The sequence below is a fragment of the Perca fluviatilis genome, chromosome 7 (genome assembly GCF_010015445.1).
Source record: "Perca fluviatilis chromosome 7, GENO_Pfluv_1.0, whole genome shotgun sequence".
NCBI lineage: Eukaryota > Metazoa > Chordata > Actinopteri > Perciformes > Percidae > Perca > Perca fluviatilis.
Genome location: NC_053118.1, coordinates 8,734,974 through 8,755,789, shown reverse-complemented (window position 1 = coordinate 8,755,789; position 20,816 = coordinate 8,734,974). Strand labels below are relative to the sequence as shown.

At 40.5% G+C, this 20,816-nt stretch overlaps 1 protein-coding gene across 1 annotated transcript; it reads left to right on the top strand.

The window, feature by feature from the left end:
* Window positions 1-2,667: 2,667 nt before the first annotated feature.
* rrp15 (ribosomal RNA processing 15 homolog) lies at window positions 2,668-9,293 on the top strand. Its single transcript, XM_039807218.1, has 5 exons — window positions 2,668-2,779; window positions 4,476-4,786; window positions 6,474-6,571; window positions 6,660-6,849; window positions 8,312-9,293. The coding sequence occupies exons 1-5, from the start codon at window positions 2,737-2,739 to the stop codon at window positions 8,456-8,458; spliced, it is 789 nt and encodes a 262-aa protein (XP_039663152.1). The 5' UTR covers window positions 2,668-2,736; the 3' UTR covers window positions 8,459-9,293.
* The last annotated feature ends 11,523 nt before the right edge of the window (window positions 9,294-20,816 follow it).

Below are 20,816 nucleotides of genomic sequence, written 5' to 3'. Positions count from 1 at the left end.
TAACAAAGGAAGCATTAAAGCACCTTCCCTTTAGCCTGGGTACCAGCCGAACTTAGCCCCGCCCACAACATTCGAGGTCGGGAAGTTCGGTCTGGACTTGCTCCGTTGAGAAGCAATTATTGCCCGAACAGGATCTGTTCGGACCAATCAGATTGTCGGATAGATGATCAACAGTAACAAATCAACCACGTCACCAAGAACGCTTGGGTTCAATTTGTTTACAACAGGTGGCTGCCGCTGGAGCCACGTGTAGCTAGATTCATTATGTCTGTGTGTAGATTCCACCATCGCGTCTGTTATAGAAGATATCGACAGCGCATTAATTTTAAAATCCTCAACCGGCCTGTCTCAAACCAGCTGATGGTGTGGCTGCGACTCAGCTGTTCAAGTGGCAGAGGCTGGTTTTAGAGGCTTACCTGTTTCAACGGCCAATAGAGAAGTCAGCCGGTAAAGTCAGATATAAACTATATGAATAAAATGATCATTAATCCATTTTATTTCTGTGTTACAAACAGCTTTACGAAATGGCAGAGTTTTAGACGGAGCGGAGCCTTAGTAGCGTTATATGGTGGAGCGAGATAGAGAGAGACTGGAGAGAGAGAGCGCCCAGCGGCGTTAGAACAGTATGGAAAAACGCCGTGCGAATTGTGACGAATTGTGACCCTTCTGACTAGAATCTGAGTATGACCACGTCAGGCTACCTTTCATTATCACTTAGACCCAGTGGTTAAATTGGCTTTTGTAGGGAGGGGGAGCCCTTATTTACGGGGAATGGTCGTCATTCAAAATCGCGTCGTAAAATGACTTAATGTGTTTTAAGGGGCACTTTTTCCAGTATTAATGTGTAAGGTAGGGTTGATTAGTTCAAACAAAGAGAAATACTTTACAATTCACTTACTTTATTATTATTTCTTACCTTTTATAGGCTAATGTTAACAGGCAGGCAACGGATTTCACCCTTGGAAAATGTATGAAATTGAACATGTTTGAAAATATTGGTTGGCAAATATGTAAACATCTTTTTAAACAAGAAAATTATGTTGATTTAAGAGAATCAGAAACCACTATTATAGCCTTTTTAACAGTGATTGGCTTGCCCGGCTTGTTAATAGCCAGTGTATGTTCATTTTAGCTTCCAGTTTGTTAGATGGCACCAACATTTGGTCTAATCATAACTGGCCTGGCAACCCAAATGCCAAGGTTTTGCTTACAGATTTGTGTGCTGACTTATGATGTGGGGGTCTGGGGGTCCTCCCCCAGAATTTTTTTAGCATTAAACACTATATTTCCTGCATTTTGGTGAATTTGTATGCATCTACTTCTACCTTTTTCTGAATAAATATGCCTGAAATATCTTTATGTAAAGGGAAACATTACAATCCAAAAATAAAAACATAATGGAAAATATTGCAGTAAGGCTGTCAGGCATTCTGTATTGCATTCATCTATTTATTCTCCTTTAGATCGACTTTTCTAATTATATCTGAGTCAGCACACATGTAGCTTAGGCCTAATTTATTCTTCCCTCTTTTGCATCTTTTGTTGGGGAAGTAACCTCTGTAAATGTGCATATGACAATTTTTCACCTCAGTGATACATTATTCATTTAATAAATCCCTGGACTGTAATATTTCAGATGTTTGAACAAGATTTCTGCTCATGTCCAAAACTTGAGTTGACTTGTGCACATTCAAAATATAACTCATCCCACCTGTGCTCTCTGAGATTTGGAGGAGTCGTGATATTTTGTGAAAAATAAAGTTATAATAGGCTATTAGCCTACAAGAATAAAGTCACTATATTTCAGAAAATAATGTACCTGCACCGTAGTCTGCTGCGCATTACGCGATTGGTCTGCTGATACGGTAGATCTCAGACCGTCTGACAGACATAGAGCGCCGTTTGAGACGTTTAGGGAAGTGGCTGTACGCTGCTCTACATCGGAGGTGGAAACCCGAAACTTATGGCAGAAATGCACTGAGCACAAACGCGACACATTTGCCGCAGCATGTCGCCAGCAGAGCGCATCCATAAACCTGAAGCTGCCCAGCTTTTTACAGCGAGAATGGGCACAAAGCGACGTCCAGTTTCATATTTGTCAGTCAACACTTCAAAATACATTTGGGGCTGAAGCCCCGGCAAAATGTTTGATGCTGAAGGAGACGGAGCTGAGCTCCGGCAGGGTGTATAGTGGACCTGAGGAGGCGGAGCTGCGCTCCGGTGCGCTCCGGCCCAATTTAACCTCTGCTTAGACCAGTACTTCTCAAACTTTTTTCAATATTGTACCCCCTTTGAATTGCTTTTTTGAGCCAAGTACCCCCCGACCAGCGCAAAACATTATTGGTAGAAAAATAGAGTCTATATAAAGAGGAACAATACAGTGCTGGCAGTGATAGATTCACTAAACAACCTTTTTTTTTAATAACATTTAAATGCTACATTTCAAATTTTTAGAATCCATCATTTAATTCATTCATTATTATAGTATAATTATTTTAGGAATTATGCATGACATATTTTTAAATGAGCATTTTTGCAGACAGACTTAGACAATTCGAACGGCTCCATAGACTGTAAATAAAATATGACGGCTCTTATCTATACATCCATGCTCTTATCCTATATACTATCTATGCTCTTATCGTGGCAGCCACTTAACTACTTCCGGGTCATTTCACTCCGTTAGGAACCTAAGTGCGCTCCATTTACTCTACGGTGCTATTTCAGTGTAACTCCATGATGGCAGCTCTGTTGACAACACATGTGCAGCAGTTGTCTGGTGAGTTTTTACATACAATTCACTTGTGTTGCCTCTGAAAGACACGAGAAAATGCGTTTGCCACTTATTTTAATCTCACAAATATACGCCATTGAGCTAGCTAACCTTACTTACTTTGGTCTGCTGTATGTTAGACTTTAATTTGCTCCATGGCTAGCTTAGCACTAGCTCTGTTCCTTTTAGCTTTAGTAGGCTAACCAGAGCCGGAGTGCTCGATTATGTTTTTAGTAACGTAACATGAAAAAATGCAGCACTGTAGGGTTAGTAACGTTACTAGCTAACAAACGTCACATGAGGAGGAAAAGTAACGTTAATTGCAGTAACGTTAACGGTATTATAAATGTGTCGAATGTGTCCGTTCTGCACTCTTGCTAGAGAACGCTAGCTAACTTACACCAAACGTCTTTCAAATATTGCGTATTTTTTGTTACCAAAACTTTCAGGTTTCTTTGCTTATGGATACGGTTTTGACATCGCTGAAAACGACTGAAACTGTTTTAGTACATTCCTAATTTTGAGATATTGGACACAGCAAGCAACTTAAGTTTAATGTTGATTGTTAATTAACTTCCACACATCAACATTCTAACCACTAAAAACAATCACACTGACGCCACAAACAAGAAGCAATTTATGAGGCTCTACATTAAGACTTTCAGATATTGTGCTCATATTTGCACATATTATTACATAACAAATATCCAATCGTCTCTGTAAAACGAATAATTGGAATTCTGAGGAAAATTCTAAATGTATCTTAAAATCTGCTTAGCTTACAGTGGTAAAAGAAGGAAAAAATACGTTTTTATACAGAACTAAATAAAACTAACCTATCTATATGTAGGAATATATGATGTGTGCAAAAGATTTTATGTTTCAGAACAACAACAAATGACGACTAAAAATCATGAGTGATTTTTTATTTTTCTTGGGAAAGTGTGTGTGTGTGTATATATATATATACATATACATATACATACATACATACATACATACATACATATTAGTTAAACCCAACAAGAAACCAAATGAAAAGATTTACGTGCTTGAAATTCTTACTGCACACACATCTTATTTTTATTTATCAATTCAAATACACTTTTCATGAAAGTGTCAGGGTGAACAATCCTCCAAATGTTTCAGCTGTAATAGTCCCTCACATACACAGACCTTTTCACTTAAGCGTAGAGGTATCCTCCTGTCAACACTAAACAGACTGATGACTGATTACACATCACAGGAGACTCTCAGATGAGGCAATGTTTCTGTCTGCATTTCTTTGTGACATGACTGGTTTAAAACCAGAATCTGAACTATTAATTAAAGGAACACGCAGATTTATCGCGGCCTGGATCACTTCTCGTGCGCCCTGCTTTCATTCCGCATCCAAGTAATGGTCTTTATAACGCGGATCAAGTACAGTCGCGATGAAGTGCAGAGGATCCGAATAGATCTCACTGAAACGTGTGCTGACAGACTCTAAGAGCGTACTTTTCATTGTTTTCACTCCGTGGTCCGTCTCAACCTCTTTGCTTAGGAGACACTTTGCAGGTGGATCGGGTACTGACACACGTGCAGGTCGCGGTTTCTGTTTGCGTCATCACAATGTTTTCGGCCGTATTGTTTCGGTGATAAAAGTATTTCGGCCGAATATTCGGTGCATCCCTAATTGTTTGTATTTCCTTGTGTGACTTAGGAGACGATGCGCAGCAGAGTGATTCTGAAGGAGGGAGCAACGATGAAAGGTCAGATGATGGCGCGAGTGATGGAGGAGAAGATGACCGAGATGGCGAAGGAGGGAGTAATGGCGAGGAGGCGGAGGATGAAGATGGAGAAGAGGATAAAGAGGCAGATGAGGGTAATGCCAATGCTGGATGGGCAGAGGCCATGGCAAAGATCCTGGGGAAGAAAACCCCAGAGAGCAAAACCAGCATCCTGGTAAAGAACAAAGAGCTGGACAAGATGAAGGTAAAAGAAAGAAAGGAGCAGCTGGAGAGAAAGAAACAGGTAATCAGCACTGTCCGACATCCTTTAAAACTGAATTTACAATACTGTTTTTTGTTTATTGTTGATGCCTAGTAGTTAATCACTCAACATGTCTTGTGAATCGATAGAACCCACCTGTAAACTTGGCACGTGGGTGATACACGGCCAGCTCATATAATAGCCAAATCTCCACATTTGTGTCTACTTGCTTTTTTAAGGGGTTGAAACCCTGCTCTTACAATAGAACAGTCCATTCCATTCTTACATATACTGTCAGTGGTTTCACATTGTCACTCATGATCTCTACACCTACATGCTTGAATCAGCTTATTCAGTCTGAATCCTTTCAAATGTCTTTTCAAATCTAATACGGTTTAGCTTTTAACATGTGCATGTACCCACGTTTTAAAATAACAAAACTCAGCCTTAGTACATCTTTGATCAGCTTTTGTTGTCTGAGAAGTCAGAAAAAGTTTTGAGTAGCAGCCTAGTTCATCTACCTATAATCTATTTATAAAAGTAAGGAGTATCTGTCGATACGTCGGTCCGTCTGTCCGACCCAATTGCGCAATAGGCTGTCTGTCCGTAGGGTTGGCAACTGAAACCCATATATTTCATATTAGAAATTAGAGCTGGGCAATATATGTTTTTTTATATATATATATATATATTATATATATATATATATATATATATATCTCTCGTGATATGAGACTAGATATCTGCTTCGATTTTGGATATCCTAATATGGCATAAGTGTTGTCTTTTCCTGGTTTTAAAGGCTGCATTACAGTAAAGTAATGACATTTTCTGAACTTACCAGACTGTTGTAACTGTTCTATTATTTGCCTTTACCCACTTAGTCATTATATCCACATTACTGATGATTATTTATCAAAAATAGTCAACACTACAATATCGTTGCGGTATCGATATCGAGGTATTTGGTCAAAAATATCGTGATATTTCATTTTATCCATATCGCCCAGCCCTACTGGAAATGATTTCAAAATGCCAAGATAGGGGTACCAATAATAATAATAATAATAATAATAATAATAATTATAATAATAATAATTTTGTTTTTGCTTATGGATTCCTAAAAGCCTACACATTGTTTGGACTGGACGATGCTCTACAAATACATTTTGTTTTGTGTAGGCTGTATGGGCAAGATGAATAATAATGATATAAATAAAGCTAATATAATAGCTTGTCTTGTTGGTAAATATACTGTCATGTTATATTTACTGATTGTCAACCAATCTTGAGTCTTGTAGCTTTCAACACAGCATAGTTGTTGCCTTCCTTTTTAATTCAAAGCTACTACCAAAGTCATAGAACACTTACACAATAAGGAGCAAAGGAGTTGCTTTACCTGGTCCGTGCTTGTTAACGGTCCACCTTTTCCGCGTCTTCTAACATAATACCAGAGAACGCCTCTACCGCTCTCCTGTGTTGTAGGTACAGGGGGGGTAAAGCGAGTGAAGATTTATTATCCACTAGTTAATTCAGGATGACGTCATTCTGGCGTCAAACGCCGAAGTGGCCAAATATACTCAAAACAATGAGAGATGGGCGAATGTTTGTCATTTTATAGAAGCTACATTGAGTAACACTGCAGGAATAGATGCAGACAGATGGTTTTCCAGCATGAAAAGTTTGGGGAGCTAAATGTGAGGATTTGTTTTGTACCTGTGTCCATCAGGTTGACAAGAAGCGAGCGTGGGAGATGATGTGCAGAGAGAAACCTGACATAGTGAAGGACCGTGAGACTGAAAGAGCTCTACAGAGGATTGCTACCAGGTGTCTATACCTTTTTCTGTGCGCTTTTGTTTTAACATTCTCAGAAACAAGTTTCATTCCTGATTCCAGTGTGTACTTTGCTGTGCAGAGGGGTGGTGCAGCTGTTCAATGCTGTGAGGAAACACCAGAAAACAATCGATAACAAGGTGAAGGAATTTGGTGGCTCAGAGAGGAAGAAGACCAAATTTCTTTCATCTGTCTCTAAGAAAGACTTTATCGATGTGCTAAGAAGGACCGAGGAAGGCAGCGGAGTCACCGGCAAGACTGAAAAGGACACTGTAAGTGAAATGATGTCTTATGTTCTCTCTATCTGTCCTTTCTTAGAGGTTACATGTTTTAAATCCTTAACGTTAATTACAAACGAGTTTGGCGTCACTTTCCCGTGGATCTGACACCTGACGGGCTGTGCTTCTTTCGGACCGTCTCCCAGCCTCCCTGGCTTCCCGGCTGCTGCCAGGGGACGGGAGCTACATTAGGTCTGTCAGCAACAATTAACGTTACTGGGGCTTAAATCGCCTATCAGCAGATGGGATGTTGGGCATGTTTCACAGCTGCTGCAGATGATAAAAAGACAGAATGAGAAATAGTCTGCCAGTGTCTCCATTGTGGGCTTGTGCTGCTGCTTCACTATGTTGTTGAGCTGTTTAACCGATCATGCACGCGTGTTTAGTTATTTTGTACACCAAAGCAGTGAGAGAAGAACAAACTCTGCATGTTTTATTTTGCGGAATGGGTCGATACTTGACCTTTGCGTAACTATTTCTAACAAACTGTGATTTCACCGAGTGCTCTCATGGTGTCACTGTTGCCTCATGAAGAAAGCACGTGCCATGGAGCAGAACTAGAAGCATGCACTGAACCTAGAGCAGGGGTGTCCAAACTTAAAATAGTTGCACATCATCACATACCCTTCACCATACCTAGAGATTGGCATGGGCTACTTTCCATAAGATCATGTCTCAATGCGAATAAAACCAGCTATTAGGCTAACTGAAAACCTAATAAAAATAGCTAGTAAAAATAAAACCATGCCTATCTCTAGGTATGGTGAAGGGTATGTGATGATGTGGGCGGGGGGGGGGGCTATTTTAATTCCAAAGGCCAAGGGAACTTTATCAGGATGCATAGTATCCTGGATCCATGAAATTACTGGCCTTTAAAAATAAAAATCTGCCTGCCTCTATGGGAATTTAACATAGGGGTGTACTTAATGCCCCCTGTATTTTAAGAAAGAACATTTATTTATTTACGATACATTATTCATTCACTTTTGGTGTCCTTAAAGGTTGGATTTTTCCAATTCTTTTTAATAAGGCATTAAGATCAATTTCCAAAAGAAGATTTTTTTTTTCTTTTTTTTTTCTTTTTTATTCCTCATTTTAGTTAACTTTAGCATGGGTTCATAAACTTATTAGCACAACTGTACATAGAAATGCACTAATCTATAACAATTTAAAATTTTCATTGTCACAATTATCTCTTATTTATTTATAATTTTATTATAACGCCACTCAGACGTGAACAAATCTAAAATAAACAAAACCAATTCTGACTTACTTTCTCATGTTCATTTTCAACATGACTTTTTATAAGTAATGCAAAATTTGTTAACATTTAAGCTTACAACATATGACTCTTGCTCTTGTCCTTCACAAACCGAGGCTGCGGGCCGTGATGGGCCCCCGGGCCGGACTTTGGACATGTCTGACCTAGAGCAACTTGTGGTGTGTGTGTTTGCAGGCTGCTGCAGCGGAGGAGAAGCCTGCCTGGAGCGTTCTCACAGACGACTTTATGATGGGAGCCACCATGAAAGACTGGGACAAAGACAGTGACAGAGAGGAGGCTGATACACACTCGGGAGGGGGCGTGGAAAGTGACTCGGACTGACACGATCCATACAGACTAAAGGGACTGCGTACAGCAGGCTGTGATGCCTTCAAGGACGTTCTGGAGAACAGAAACCCTGACCTGTGACATGCAACTAGGGCTGCAACTAACAGTTATTTTCGTGTTCGATTAATCTGTTGATTATTTTCTCAATTAATCGATTAGTTGTTTGGTCTATAAAATGTCAGAAAAATGTGGATCAGTGTTTTTCAAAGCCCAAGATGACGTCCTCAAATGTCTTGTTTTGTCCACAACTCAAAAGATATTCAGTTAACTGTCAAGACACTAGAAAATATTCACATTAAAAAAGCTGAAATTTTTCTCAAACAGATGACTTGATTATAAAAAATAGTTGGTAATTAATTTAATAGTTGACAAGTAATTGATTAATCTTTATAGCTCTAAATAAAACTCCTGATCAGTTTGTCTGCACAAAAAGGATAGAGACAATCTGGAAACTGTTCTTTACTGATTGTACACCCTAGATTTCTTTTATCATAGCTCACATTCTGGTATTTGTTGCTGAGTATATTTTGCAGAGAAGGGAATGGTTTGTGACTGTGCAACATTCTGTACCCTAAAGACATAAACTAATATGTCAAAAAAGGATATAACTGAGAAATTAACTATCGCGGAACTTAAATAAGATTTTTACTATGTGGAGTTGCAGGTTCTGAGCTTCTGCCCTCTATCATACATTTAGCATCAGTTTGCTCCCTTTTGTCTACATGCTATTGTATTATCGAAAGACCTGTGATAGTGTAAACTCTGTAAATAGGAATGTTTTATACAGCGCTGGTTGAATAAACAGCCAATTTGTGCATCATCATCAGTGCTTAGGGGTTTTTCTGTATACGACTTGTGTCTGGTCATTGAATTGCTTAAGCTCTCAGCATTGTCCATGTGGGCATTTTTTTAGTTTAGTATTAGGTAGACACCCACTATGTGGTCAGGAAGGAGAGGAAACAATTATAGCAACCCATAACTCTGAACGAACGTATGGCATGCGAGTAGGGGTGTCGGATAAGATACGCCTTTATTGTCTCCTATAGGAGAAATTTGTCTTGGGCAGTCGAGAGAACAAAAATGGCTACACATCGTACATAAACGCATAATAAACATACAATTATCTCGTACAAATGCAATCAACTACAGTTAACGTTTAAAAAAATAAAATAAAATCACACAAGACCCCCCTACCTACCCCCCAAACTCACAGAAAACAGAGAACCTACTACACATCCACCCCCTTTATATTGCACATATATTCAACCCAAATTTCACATTTCCCGTAAAATCACGCTGTGATCAAGTTATTTATTGTACAATGCCGTATCAAATTTAAAAATATTGCACAAATGCCCTACCAGATATTGCACATCCTTCACTAACCATAAGGTGGAGTACTACAAATATTACCTGTACTTGCAACTCAGGACATTCAAGGTACTTTAAAATTGAGTAGACATTGGTAATTGAGGCATCGTCTGTGCCCCTGCCATAATTATTGGTAAGGGTCCAAGAGATGCTGTACCTTACTCCTTTTTACTACCTTTTATGTATTCAAATGAGTTCATCACTAATGATGTCAGTGCTACTGGTCTATAATCATTAATGTGCTGTGGGCAGGGTTTTTTAGGAAAACAAACAGATTTCTTCCAAATAGTAGGGATGGTACATGTATTGATAGAGAGCTCCAAGCTGGAGTCAGCTCATCTGAAAATGTTTTAGGAATAAAAGGTGAAATATCATCAGGCCCACTGGCCTTTTTACTATTCAGCTTTTTAAAAACCATGGTGACAGCATTGGGATTAATTCTTATTCTATCCTATATTGGGTCACGTGGCATTGAAATCGATAGGTCTCTGCAGCATATCACATTGTTTTCATAATCAAGAACATTATGTTTGTAAAAATTTAGTTTATTTGCTTTGTTCAATTCCTAATTTTCAGAGTTCAGGTTAGTCATATCTTTCACAGTGTCCCATAGTTTTTTCCGAGTTGTTGGTTGAGAAGGCTTCCCTGAAACGTGTGCTGTATTGCTCCCGAGCCTTCCTAAGTTTCCCACTCAGGTCTTTTTAAATTGATCATAGCGCCATGAAATCATTGCTCTGGAAGGCTTGCTTTTTTTTTCTCCTGATCAGTTTATTTTCAGGCATGATGTAATCTTAATTGTTGGAGTAGATTGTGATAGTCTTGTCTAGATTTTTTGTGTCGACACAGAACTGAATATACCCTGTTATCGCTTCTGCAATATTGTCAATATTATTGTCCTGGTAGAAAACATCTCAGTCTGTGGCCAAGAAGCAGCCACTTAACTTCTCCTTGCTCTCATCCTGCCAGACACTGATAGTTTTTGAGGCAGGTTTGCTTCTTTTAATGGCACACTTAAAGGTGGGAATCAGGTGGATGGTATTAGGATCCAAATTTGAGAGGGGGAGGGGGATAATTCTGGCAGCATATGGATCTTTAATGTTGCCGTAGCACTTATCCAGTGTCCTATTCTTCCATGTGCTATTGGTAACATATTGCTGGAATCCTGGAAGAGCATGCTCCAGTTTGCAGTGATTAAAGTTTTCGAGACCAAACAGAGGGGAATCAAGCTTGTCTTTGAACTGCTGGTGGACACAGTCTGCTACGCATACTGTAAGGCTGCTTTGGATGCGTTCCCACAACACAGTAGTGTATTGCAAGCAAATGCAGAAGGTGGATGTAATTACCAAGTGCAGAAGGTGGATGTAATTACCAGTAGCAACAGCAAGACTCCAGCGATTCTCTTTCCCATTGTGATATTCTCATCCTTGTTCACTTCTTCCTTGCCAAGTAGAATACCAGCATCCGACACACTTCAGCACACTTGACATTGACTTTTGACCGACTTGACAAACATAAACTTAGACAAATTTAGGCTACAATAGACGCCCGTTCTCTCGTACCCAAGTCGCAAGCAGTGCTGCACCACAGATTTAGTCTTAAATCGATCGAAATAAGCTTTTGATTTTGACTATCGAAATTAAGAGCAGAATCTGCAATTTCCCCCCAGTATTTTTTTTTCTCTCTCCACCCCCGCCTACTTGCACACATCCAAAGAAAAAACAACAGACACAGCGAAGCTTACCAGCTGGTAGCATGCAGCTAAAGACAGTTAGGTACCGTAGCTTACCGGTAGCCTGGAGCTTGAATTTTCCAGACACAATTGCCACTGCAGGAATCTGAGATGATGGCGAAAAAACTAAACCGGAAAATCCTTGCGCTTCCCTGAGGTCACTGGTGTGGCAACATTTTGCTTACCCCTGAATGAGTTATGTTAACAAACAACAAAGGTAACGCAAGTGGGCTCCAGCGGGACTCCATAATGCATTCAGTCACCTCGTTAAACTGATTGGTGCATTCAGTTGCACTTAGTTATATTTGAGAAACTCCAAACTGTTGTTGCAAAGTACCCTTCTGCCATCTCATGGCTCTTACTGAGTACTTTTACACACACACACTAATATTCCACTATTATTCTGATTACGAAAATATTCTGAATTTGATACAGGTCATGTAAACAGCATATTCCCTTTGCATCTTCCGAATAAGGCCTTTTTCCGATTAAGACGTGGGCTATGCCGGTATTATTCGGGTGTTAGAAGCATTCTTTGGACATTTATACAGCACATTTGGAATGTGTCTCAATCAGGGTTTATACCACAGTTTACTGGCAGGTTACAGCCTCTTGCCTGTTTACAGCTTATGGTCAGCTCTGTGCTGGGTTGTTGTACACAAACCAACTAGCAAGCAGTTTGCAAGGCTGCAGTAGAGATGCATACATGCAAAAGGAAAGGAGAAACTCCTACTTTTAAACATTATAAAAAAGACTTGGATATCAACAGGTTTTTGGATATGCGCAAGAATCACAAAGCCAACCTTTTAAAGAAGGTGGCTGAAGGAATGAAAGGGGGAGGCTGTGTCTGCACAGTCCAACAAGTCCACCACCGTTGGAAAATTGTTTAAACATCCTATTTTGCACAGCAACAGCAGGATTAGTGGAATATTCATTTGGTCTTGCATAGCCAGACCTTCCTCCACAGCGCTGCGAAGGAGGGTCTGGCTAGTTCACATAGCATTCAGGGATGGGAGAAAAACGTGCTCTGGTTTATTGATATTTCTTTAAACCAATCACAATCGTCTGGGGCGACGCTAAGCTCCGCACGGAGCTCTGGTGCCGCTGCAAAATAGCCTCGGGACGGAACTTGTTTTGGTGGAACCTGTACGTTCAAAGGTTGTTGTGCAACAGAAAACTCTGATTGGACAGATAGTCTAGCTAGCTGTCTGGATTTACCCTGCAGAGATCTGAGGAGCAGTTAACCATAGTCCTCAGAAATCGACCGGAGTTTAAAATTCCAATACAAAGAAAGCGGAAGCTAATGGACATCCGGCTGTAAAGAGTGACATCTGGTGGACCATTCCCGGAAGTGAAACGTTGCGGATATGGACTATATTAACATTGACTTGGAAAAATCCTATCCTTTTAAAGCAGTGGTTCCCAACCTTTGGATCGGGACCTCCACAACAGGTTGCAAGACACAGAGGGTCCTTCTCACTTCCCTTTAATTGCACTTGCCTCCCTTCCTCGGGTGTTAGTCCGCCCCACGAGGAAGCATGAGAGAGACGGAGGAAATCATGGGAGGAGAGAGGAATTGATGAAATGTGTTTCAGAGGGATGAGACGTCCTTTCCTCTGAAGCGTCAAGGGAACTCATTAGCTGTTTGGGCGGAGTTAGCAACGCCTGCAGCTGCACGGCTTCCGGAAGGCTGCTCTCGGTATCCTCCCTCATAGCTCCTCGGAGATCCCTTCTCGATGCTCGATCCTCGCTCCTCGGGGCAGGAATAAGAGCTTTGAGACGGCCTTCCCGAACGAGGGCCAGAACAACTTCCCGTTCAGCAGAGGACCGAGGAGCTATCGGGTAAGGGATATGAGATTCAGCCAGAGATTGTGAAGTGGTCAACAGGAAAGGAGAGCAAAGCATTAATGCTACACAAAAGTGTGTTTATACTACATAAATTCCTCTAATCTTTGCTGTTTTCTTAAGAATTACTTGATCATTTAACATTTTTGAGGTACCTAAAACATAAACATAACGTGTTTGTTTGTGCGTATGACGGGGGGGGGTGCAACAAATAGATGGCACAGAGCTCTACGGCACAGAGGGATAAGATAGCAGGCTTTAGATACACACACACACACACACACACACAATCACCCAACTTCATCCTTTAAACTGGATTGATTGTAATGTGATAGTAGAGGGCATATCACACATATATATCAGTATAGTAATATGTTTCTATAGGTTTTCCATCCTGTAAAGAGTGGAATGTTTCCAAAAGCCTAAGCACTGTCTCCTTACGACCTGAACCAGCTGAGCCAGCTGTTCTCTTCACCCACCTCTAGTGTACTGACACTGCAGCAGCCTCCTTCTCTGCAGACTTCTCTCTCTGACTTGTTTTATCCATTATATTTTCACAGGGCATTAGCAGCATAGAAGGGGCGCTGCAGCGCGTCAGTCTGTCTGCACCACACTGGACGCTTGTCTGTCATGGCAAGGCCGTGGTCTGCCACTCTGGTATGCTGCCTTTTATCCTGGCGCTGTTGACACACAGCCTGGGGAACGGGCTTCTGTGTCGCCTCATTTAGTGCCATCGTCTCTCTCTGGCACTTACTGTATGTCTGCTCAGAGCCTCCAGCATACTGAAGCTTCAAACTGACGTATGGCCCAAACTGTGACTGTCACATGAAATTCCAAAGCTGGAAATCTTAATCTTAAATTTAACAGTAACACCCACTGTAAAGCTGGTCTTTGCTGACCTCCAGTGGTGTACCTGTGCTGTGAAGTTACTCTGTGAGACCAACAGTTGTGTTTGTGTGAAATGCTTGACTGACACATACCGTTCAGCTACTGAATAAATTTAGATGTTGACAGCATGGGAGTGTCGTGTAGCGTAGCCAGAGGGTTAAAGATCCAACCAGTAAATGTACTGCATTTATATAGCGCTTTTCTAGTCTAAACAACTGCTCAAAGCGCTTTATACAGTACAGGCACTATTCAAACACTAGTGAGGCAGCCACACAAGGTGCCACCTGCTCATTAGCTAAACATTCATGCACATCCACACACCGATGGCATAGCACTGGGAGCAATTCGGGGTTCAGTGTCTTGCCCTTCAACATAGGACTTTAGGGGCCAGGAATCCACCCCCCCACACACACACACACACACACACCCCAGTAGACGGCCGCTCTACCACCTGATCCACAGCCACCTGTGTGGATTTATTTACAGTGTGGCCAAATATACAAATAAATGAGACAAAGTTAAAATAAAAAACATGAACCTATCAAAAGAAAACTTGAGCAAAACAACAGAATCTACTGTTACCAAAAGCACGTGTTTGTAGCAGCATGGCTGCCCTGTACCCTGTACGAGCAATCCTTTATAAGCATTGTCAGAGACCAAGCAGTAAAGCAATGAGGAAAACAAGAGTTTTTGTTGAAAAGTGGGTTTTTATTTACGCAAAAAAATGGAAAAAACCAATATAAACCAAGAACTTAATATCTAGGTCTATAAAAGAGGTCAACACAATATAACTTAACCCAAAAATAGTAACAATAAAACAAGATATGAACTCACTAAACTGACCTCCTTGAAGGGGACATATATACCAACTTGGCCAAACCAAATTACACACACGGGGAAAACCAAAATGGACATAATTGCAACCAATACAAATAAACCCAACCTAAACCTAAATCCCCCTCCAGCATGGTAGACGATGGTACGGCCCAATTGGCAGGCCATAGTATATAACCAAGGGGGTAAGCATCTGTCAACAACCCGTAGCTCCTATGGCGCCATTTTGATGCTAACAAGCCATCGCCCGCCATTAGCATTCCATTGACTGTCATTCATTTTGACGTCACTTTGACAGTGAATAACTTTACATCTGAAGCATTTAAAGACTTTATTTGTCCATTGTTTATTTCTCAAGAAACACGACAATGTATAAAAGGCTCCATTACCTTGTACCTCACGCTATGGCTCCGTAGCAGACGTTTTTGTAAAAATAGGCGATTGTGTCATAACCACGTGACATAGTACAGGAGAAGCTCGCAGGCAGTTTCCACTTACATTAGATGTTTAAGTTTAAATACTAAAGTTAACTAGCATTTTAGTTAGCAATAATTAGCCTGTGCCCATGTTATCTCCTTACATATACCTACGCTCTCCGTCTCTGCAAGATTGGGAATGATTGAGATTTCTCTTGGCACAGCTACCAGAAGACTTCCAACTTTCAGACACGTTGCTCACGTCATATCTACGTCTTCGAGCTCAGTTGGAGGCTGCGCAGTAACGCTCAGCCATCACCAGAAAAGTGCTTCTAATATCCTTCACTGGTCTCCGTCCAGAGCAATGGGATCTGTAGGTTCATTACTGTCTATGTATATAACAGTCCTTCACCCTTGGCAATGCCTTTTCTGCACTGGGAAGGACCTCACCACCAGCATGGCAACAAATATAATAATTAATATAACAGAAAACCTTACAATGTAGAAAAGAGTGCACTCCATTTAAACCATGTAAACCTTAAGGAAATAAACGTGGATTATGAATTAACCAGACAGTGTAATGTGTTTGTTTTGATGCCTGAATTGTTTAGCGTGTGGATGAGTGCACAATAAATTAATGTGTGTACTAAACAGCATGGGGTGAAATTGTGTACCATATTACCATTGTTGGCTGTTTTAACCTGTGTGGCCTAGGCCATCACACACGTGTTTGTATCAGCACGGCTTCCTTCCTCTTCGGAGCAGCAAAATGCCAGTGCCTTTATTACAAAAGCCAGACAATGAGTACACACCCTAATGTGGGGACCTCCTCTGTAACGTATTTCACAAATACAAATTGTAGATGGTGAATATGAAATGGCCTTTTTTTTTGTTGCTTTAATCCTTGTGCTTACAGTTCCCTGACAACTAAGCAAACTCAATCTGCTGATTAAGACTGCATATTACGATTGAAAGCTCTGGAACCAGTAAGTAAGTGGACCTGTAAACTTGTTATATAATGCTGGTGTTATGATTTAAAACCTTTTGTATGATGATTAGATAGGGACAGAGTACATCTAGCTCATGTGCAGAGCTTTGCTGAAAAAATAAAATCCCAGTCCTGCATTCTTCTCATGTCTGCTGCTACAGTAGTTTTCATTGTGTGGAACAGGTGTTGGAAAGGACATTCAGCCTGAGACAGACAAGCTCACACCTCGCCTGATCTCACATCTGTCTGTGTGGGTACTGATTTAGTGACACCATCTGGTTCACAGAAGCCTCTGGATGCAGAGAGTCAGAGAGTGGCTGTCAGGCCTGATGGATGGCTGGCTTTGCTCAAGCAGAGTGTGGAGGGCCGGCACCAGGCTTTAGCAAATAATGAAAAAAATGGGATTTTCTGTGGGGTGTGAACATAAATCAAGCTGGCACACAGCAGGCTCAGAGAGTGTGGGAGTGTTCAGAGGAGACCAGGTTGGAGGAGCACATGGTAAAGCTGGTCCTGTCCGGTCAAATCTGACAGATAGGTGAATGGTTACTTTCACAGTATTTTACGGTTAACTAAAGTTAAAAATACATTATATAGCTGTTATTTTGTCATTTTCTTTTACAATATCTTACAGTTGACTGATTCGTTTAGTTTGTATTTTCTACATAGCCTATGTTTAATAAACCTATTTTTTTACCTAAATTAATACTGACTTAGCAGGTTTTACACATAGGAATAGTCACACAATATCTGATTAAAGGCACTTTTGTTAAGAAAAAGGCTATTATAGACTTTACTCGTTGTTACTCTTCCCAAAAATGGCTACAAGCACAGAATGCAAACCATAACGCAATGTTCTTTGTGAGTGAAGAACAGAGCTAAATCCCCAATTTTTCAATCATGTAATTACAATGCAAGATTTATTTAAAACACAGCATTTTATTGCACTTTCCTTGTGATTTTAATGTAAAGTTGGAAACTTCACATGCAGAAGAATTAGAACAACTAGTGCTAACAAAAACCTGAGACAGAGCCTTTCGCTCTCAAAATGCCAAAAAAGTGTGAACCGAAGATGACAAGGGGGTGAGTTAGTGACTGACTGATGTCCCACTGGAAGACACCACTTGTCTTAATCCAGCCTTGGTAGCCCTTGGACTAGTACAGTGCCCGTTCAAAATGTGCCTGTTTGGAACGGGCCGATTGCTTGGCCTGTGGTATTGCTGCTTGTAGAATTCTCCAGAACCAAAATGTACCCCAAAATTACTTACAGAAGGACCCCAAACCACTTATTATGCAAATTATATGGTATTAATATTCTTACACAAAACAAGTTTCATAAGCTGAACTCTTCTGTGTACACACACACGATCCTTCTACCATTTCAATTACATGTCATTTAGCTGAAGCTTTTATCCAAAGCGACTTAACAATTGCTACATATGTCAGAGACCACACGCCTCTGGAGTAACTAGGGGTTAAGTGTCTTGCTCAGGGACACATTGGTTAATGTACCACAGTGGGAATTGAACCCAGATCTCCCACATCAAAATCATGGGACATATCCACTGCGCCATCACCACCAGACTAGGTTGATTCTTACACATTCAAGATGCAACAATATGGAGCATGATGCAGTACGGGTAAGTGTGGTTTTAATGCTGCCTGCATAATTCTTTTGCGTTTTCTTCGTTCTGCATTTTTACACACATCTCATTGCAGCAGCCAGGTATTGATAAAACCGTTAAAAACAGTCAATAGAGCATTATCTAACAGATTATCTTTTATATTAACAGTAAAGCGCTGTATTTAAGAATAATGAATACTGTTGAAATCCTGCTTGTTTGGTAAACGAGTTAGCTCAGCTTTAACCACACAGTAGTCAAAATGTCAGATAGTTGTTCAATTGGATGCCCAAATCGAAGAGAGGCAAGCCTGGGTTGTGTTTTCACAGAATCCCGTCTCAGAACGAAAACCCAGGGTGGAGGGGGTTGTGGATTTGTGCAATTGTACGTGCACTGAAACTGATCACCTATGCAACCAATGACTAACTAAGCTAACCGTATCACCCATCTCCAAACCAGCTCATTTAATTTAAATTGGCAGGGACGTAGCTGTTTTTAAAGGGGAAGTAAACAACTTATTAACTAGCTAGCTATGCTAGCTCAACTCCTTGATCATAACGGATTATAGTAACTTTTACCACTACTTATTTTAGATAGCCAGCAGACAGAATTGCATAACGAAATGCAATTCAAACGCACATTATATAACATATACATGGAACACATTTTCTTTTAGTGGCCTTTTTAAAATGAGCAGGGGTACAAGTTGCAATATCATAACTGGAAGAGTCCAAATAGACCAGACATTACGGACTGGCTTAAACTTATGACAGAAATAGCGGCCTTTGAACTTCTGATCGAAAGGGTACAGAATGTCCCAAGCAAAAACAGACAAGCATGGATGTCTTTTCAATGTATTATTACCACTGACTCTTAGAGGGGAAGTGGGGCATTTGTGGATAGAGGATGATTATGGATGTGCAGGCACATATATGTGTGTTTAAATATCTGTGGGTAACAGTGTGTATGTAATGGATATGAGGATGTTGCGCGGGTTCCTTTTTCTTTTCTTTTTTTTTGGCTGCCTTTTATTTTTATTTGTTTTATCTCATTGTTTTATTTTCTATTGTTTGTATTTGCAAATGTGAGATTACATTTGTGCCATGTATATACAGTACAGACCAAAAGTTTGGACACCCCTTCTCATTCAGTGCGTTTCCTTTTTATTTTCATGACTATTTACATTGTAGATTCTCACTGAAGGCATCAAAACTATGAATGAACACATATGGAATTATGTACTTTACAAAAAAGTCTGAAATAACTGAAAACATGTCTTATATTTTAGATTCTTCAAAGTAGCCACCCTTTGCTTTTTTTATTAATAAGGGGAAAAAATCCACTAATCAACCCTGACAAAGCACACCAGTGAAGGTAAAACCATTTCAGGTGACTACCTCATGAAGCTCATTGAGAGAACACCAAGGGTTTGCAGAGTTATCAAAAAAAGCAAAGGGTGGCTACTTTGAAGAATCTAAAATATAAGACATGTTTTCAGTTATTTCACACTTTTTTGTTAAGTATATAATTCCATATGTGTTAATTCATAGTTTTGATGCCTTCAGTGAGAATCTACAATGGAAATAGTCATGAAAATAAAGAAACACATTGAATGAGAAGGTGTGTCCAAACTTTTGGCCTGTACTGTATGTGTATGGTGTTGCATTACGAAAATTTATAAAAAATGTTAATGACAAAAAAAAAGTTGCAATATCATGTTGTGAATATAGACGGTTGTGAACGAGGAGTTGATCAGTAGCGTAGCTAGCTAGCTAGTTGAAACACTTGAATGATTGAAACACCGCAGTGGGTGCTGTATATGGGTCACATGACATGACTTGCAGTTTGTATATATATATATCTTTGTTTTCTTTTTACCTGAAAGGTTTTCTAAATATTTGTGGGTTGTAAAAGAAGAAGATTTGACAGGCTTGTGTGGCAGCTCTATGGAGTTCCCAGTGGGTTTTGCCCTCCAGTCACGTGACTGAAAATTACGAATAGCCAAATTAGCATTCAACCTGACGTTTGAGATCCTGTCTCCGTGATATGTTTTTTCAGATCAGTCGGCTACTGACTGACTACACAACATGTAGTTGTCATGATGTCATCATGGCAGCCTGTGCTGATTGCTGTGGGCGTGGCTCAGCTGGCAGGTGGCTCCAGGTGAAGCTCATTCCCTCATCAACCTCCTGCAGTATTTAAGGCTGGCTCTGTGATCCACTTGTCGCCAGATAGTACAGTCTACAAGCGTGGTATAGTGGCAATCCTAGTTCCCTGTATTTTCTGTGTTCTTGCTTGTGTGGCTAACTTAGCTTTCTGTTTGTCTCAGGTTGCAGCCTACCTTGCTCGTTTGTTTGCTTGCCTGCCTGCCTGCCTGCTTGCTCCTCACACCTGCCCTTCTCTCTCTACGGATTGGACTCAATTGTTTGGACTCTGGAGGAGGCCTACCACATGGTCACCCCCACCACGTCACGGGGCACGCTCTGGAGAGCACATAGCACCCACCGCTCACCACTGGATTCCCTCGACCCAACTTCCCCTTTTTTGCCACCAGCACGTTTATTGTATATATTTCACGCATTAAAACATTTACCTTTACTTTTTGTGTTGGCTGTCTGCTTTTGGGTCCCTCCTCCTGTGACGTTCCTTAACAGTAGTGACA

Coding starts and splice junctions, on each gene's coding strand:
- rrp15 (XM_039807218.1), top strand. CDS start 2,737: ATGATGGCAGCTCTGTTGACAACACATGTGCAGCAGTTGTCTG. Junction 2,780..4,475: donor ACATGTGCAGCAGTTGTCTG/GTGAGTTTTTAC, acceptor TGTGTGACTTAG/GAGACGATGCGCAGCAGAGT. Junction 6,850..8,311: donor GCAAGACTGAAAAGGACACT/GTAAGTGAAATG, acceptor GTGTGTTTGCAG/GCTGCTGCAGCGGAGGAGAA.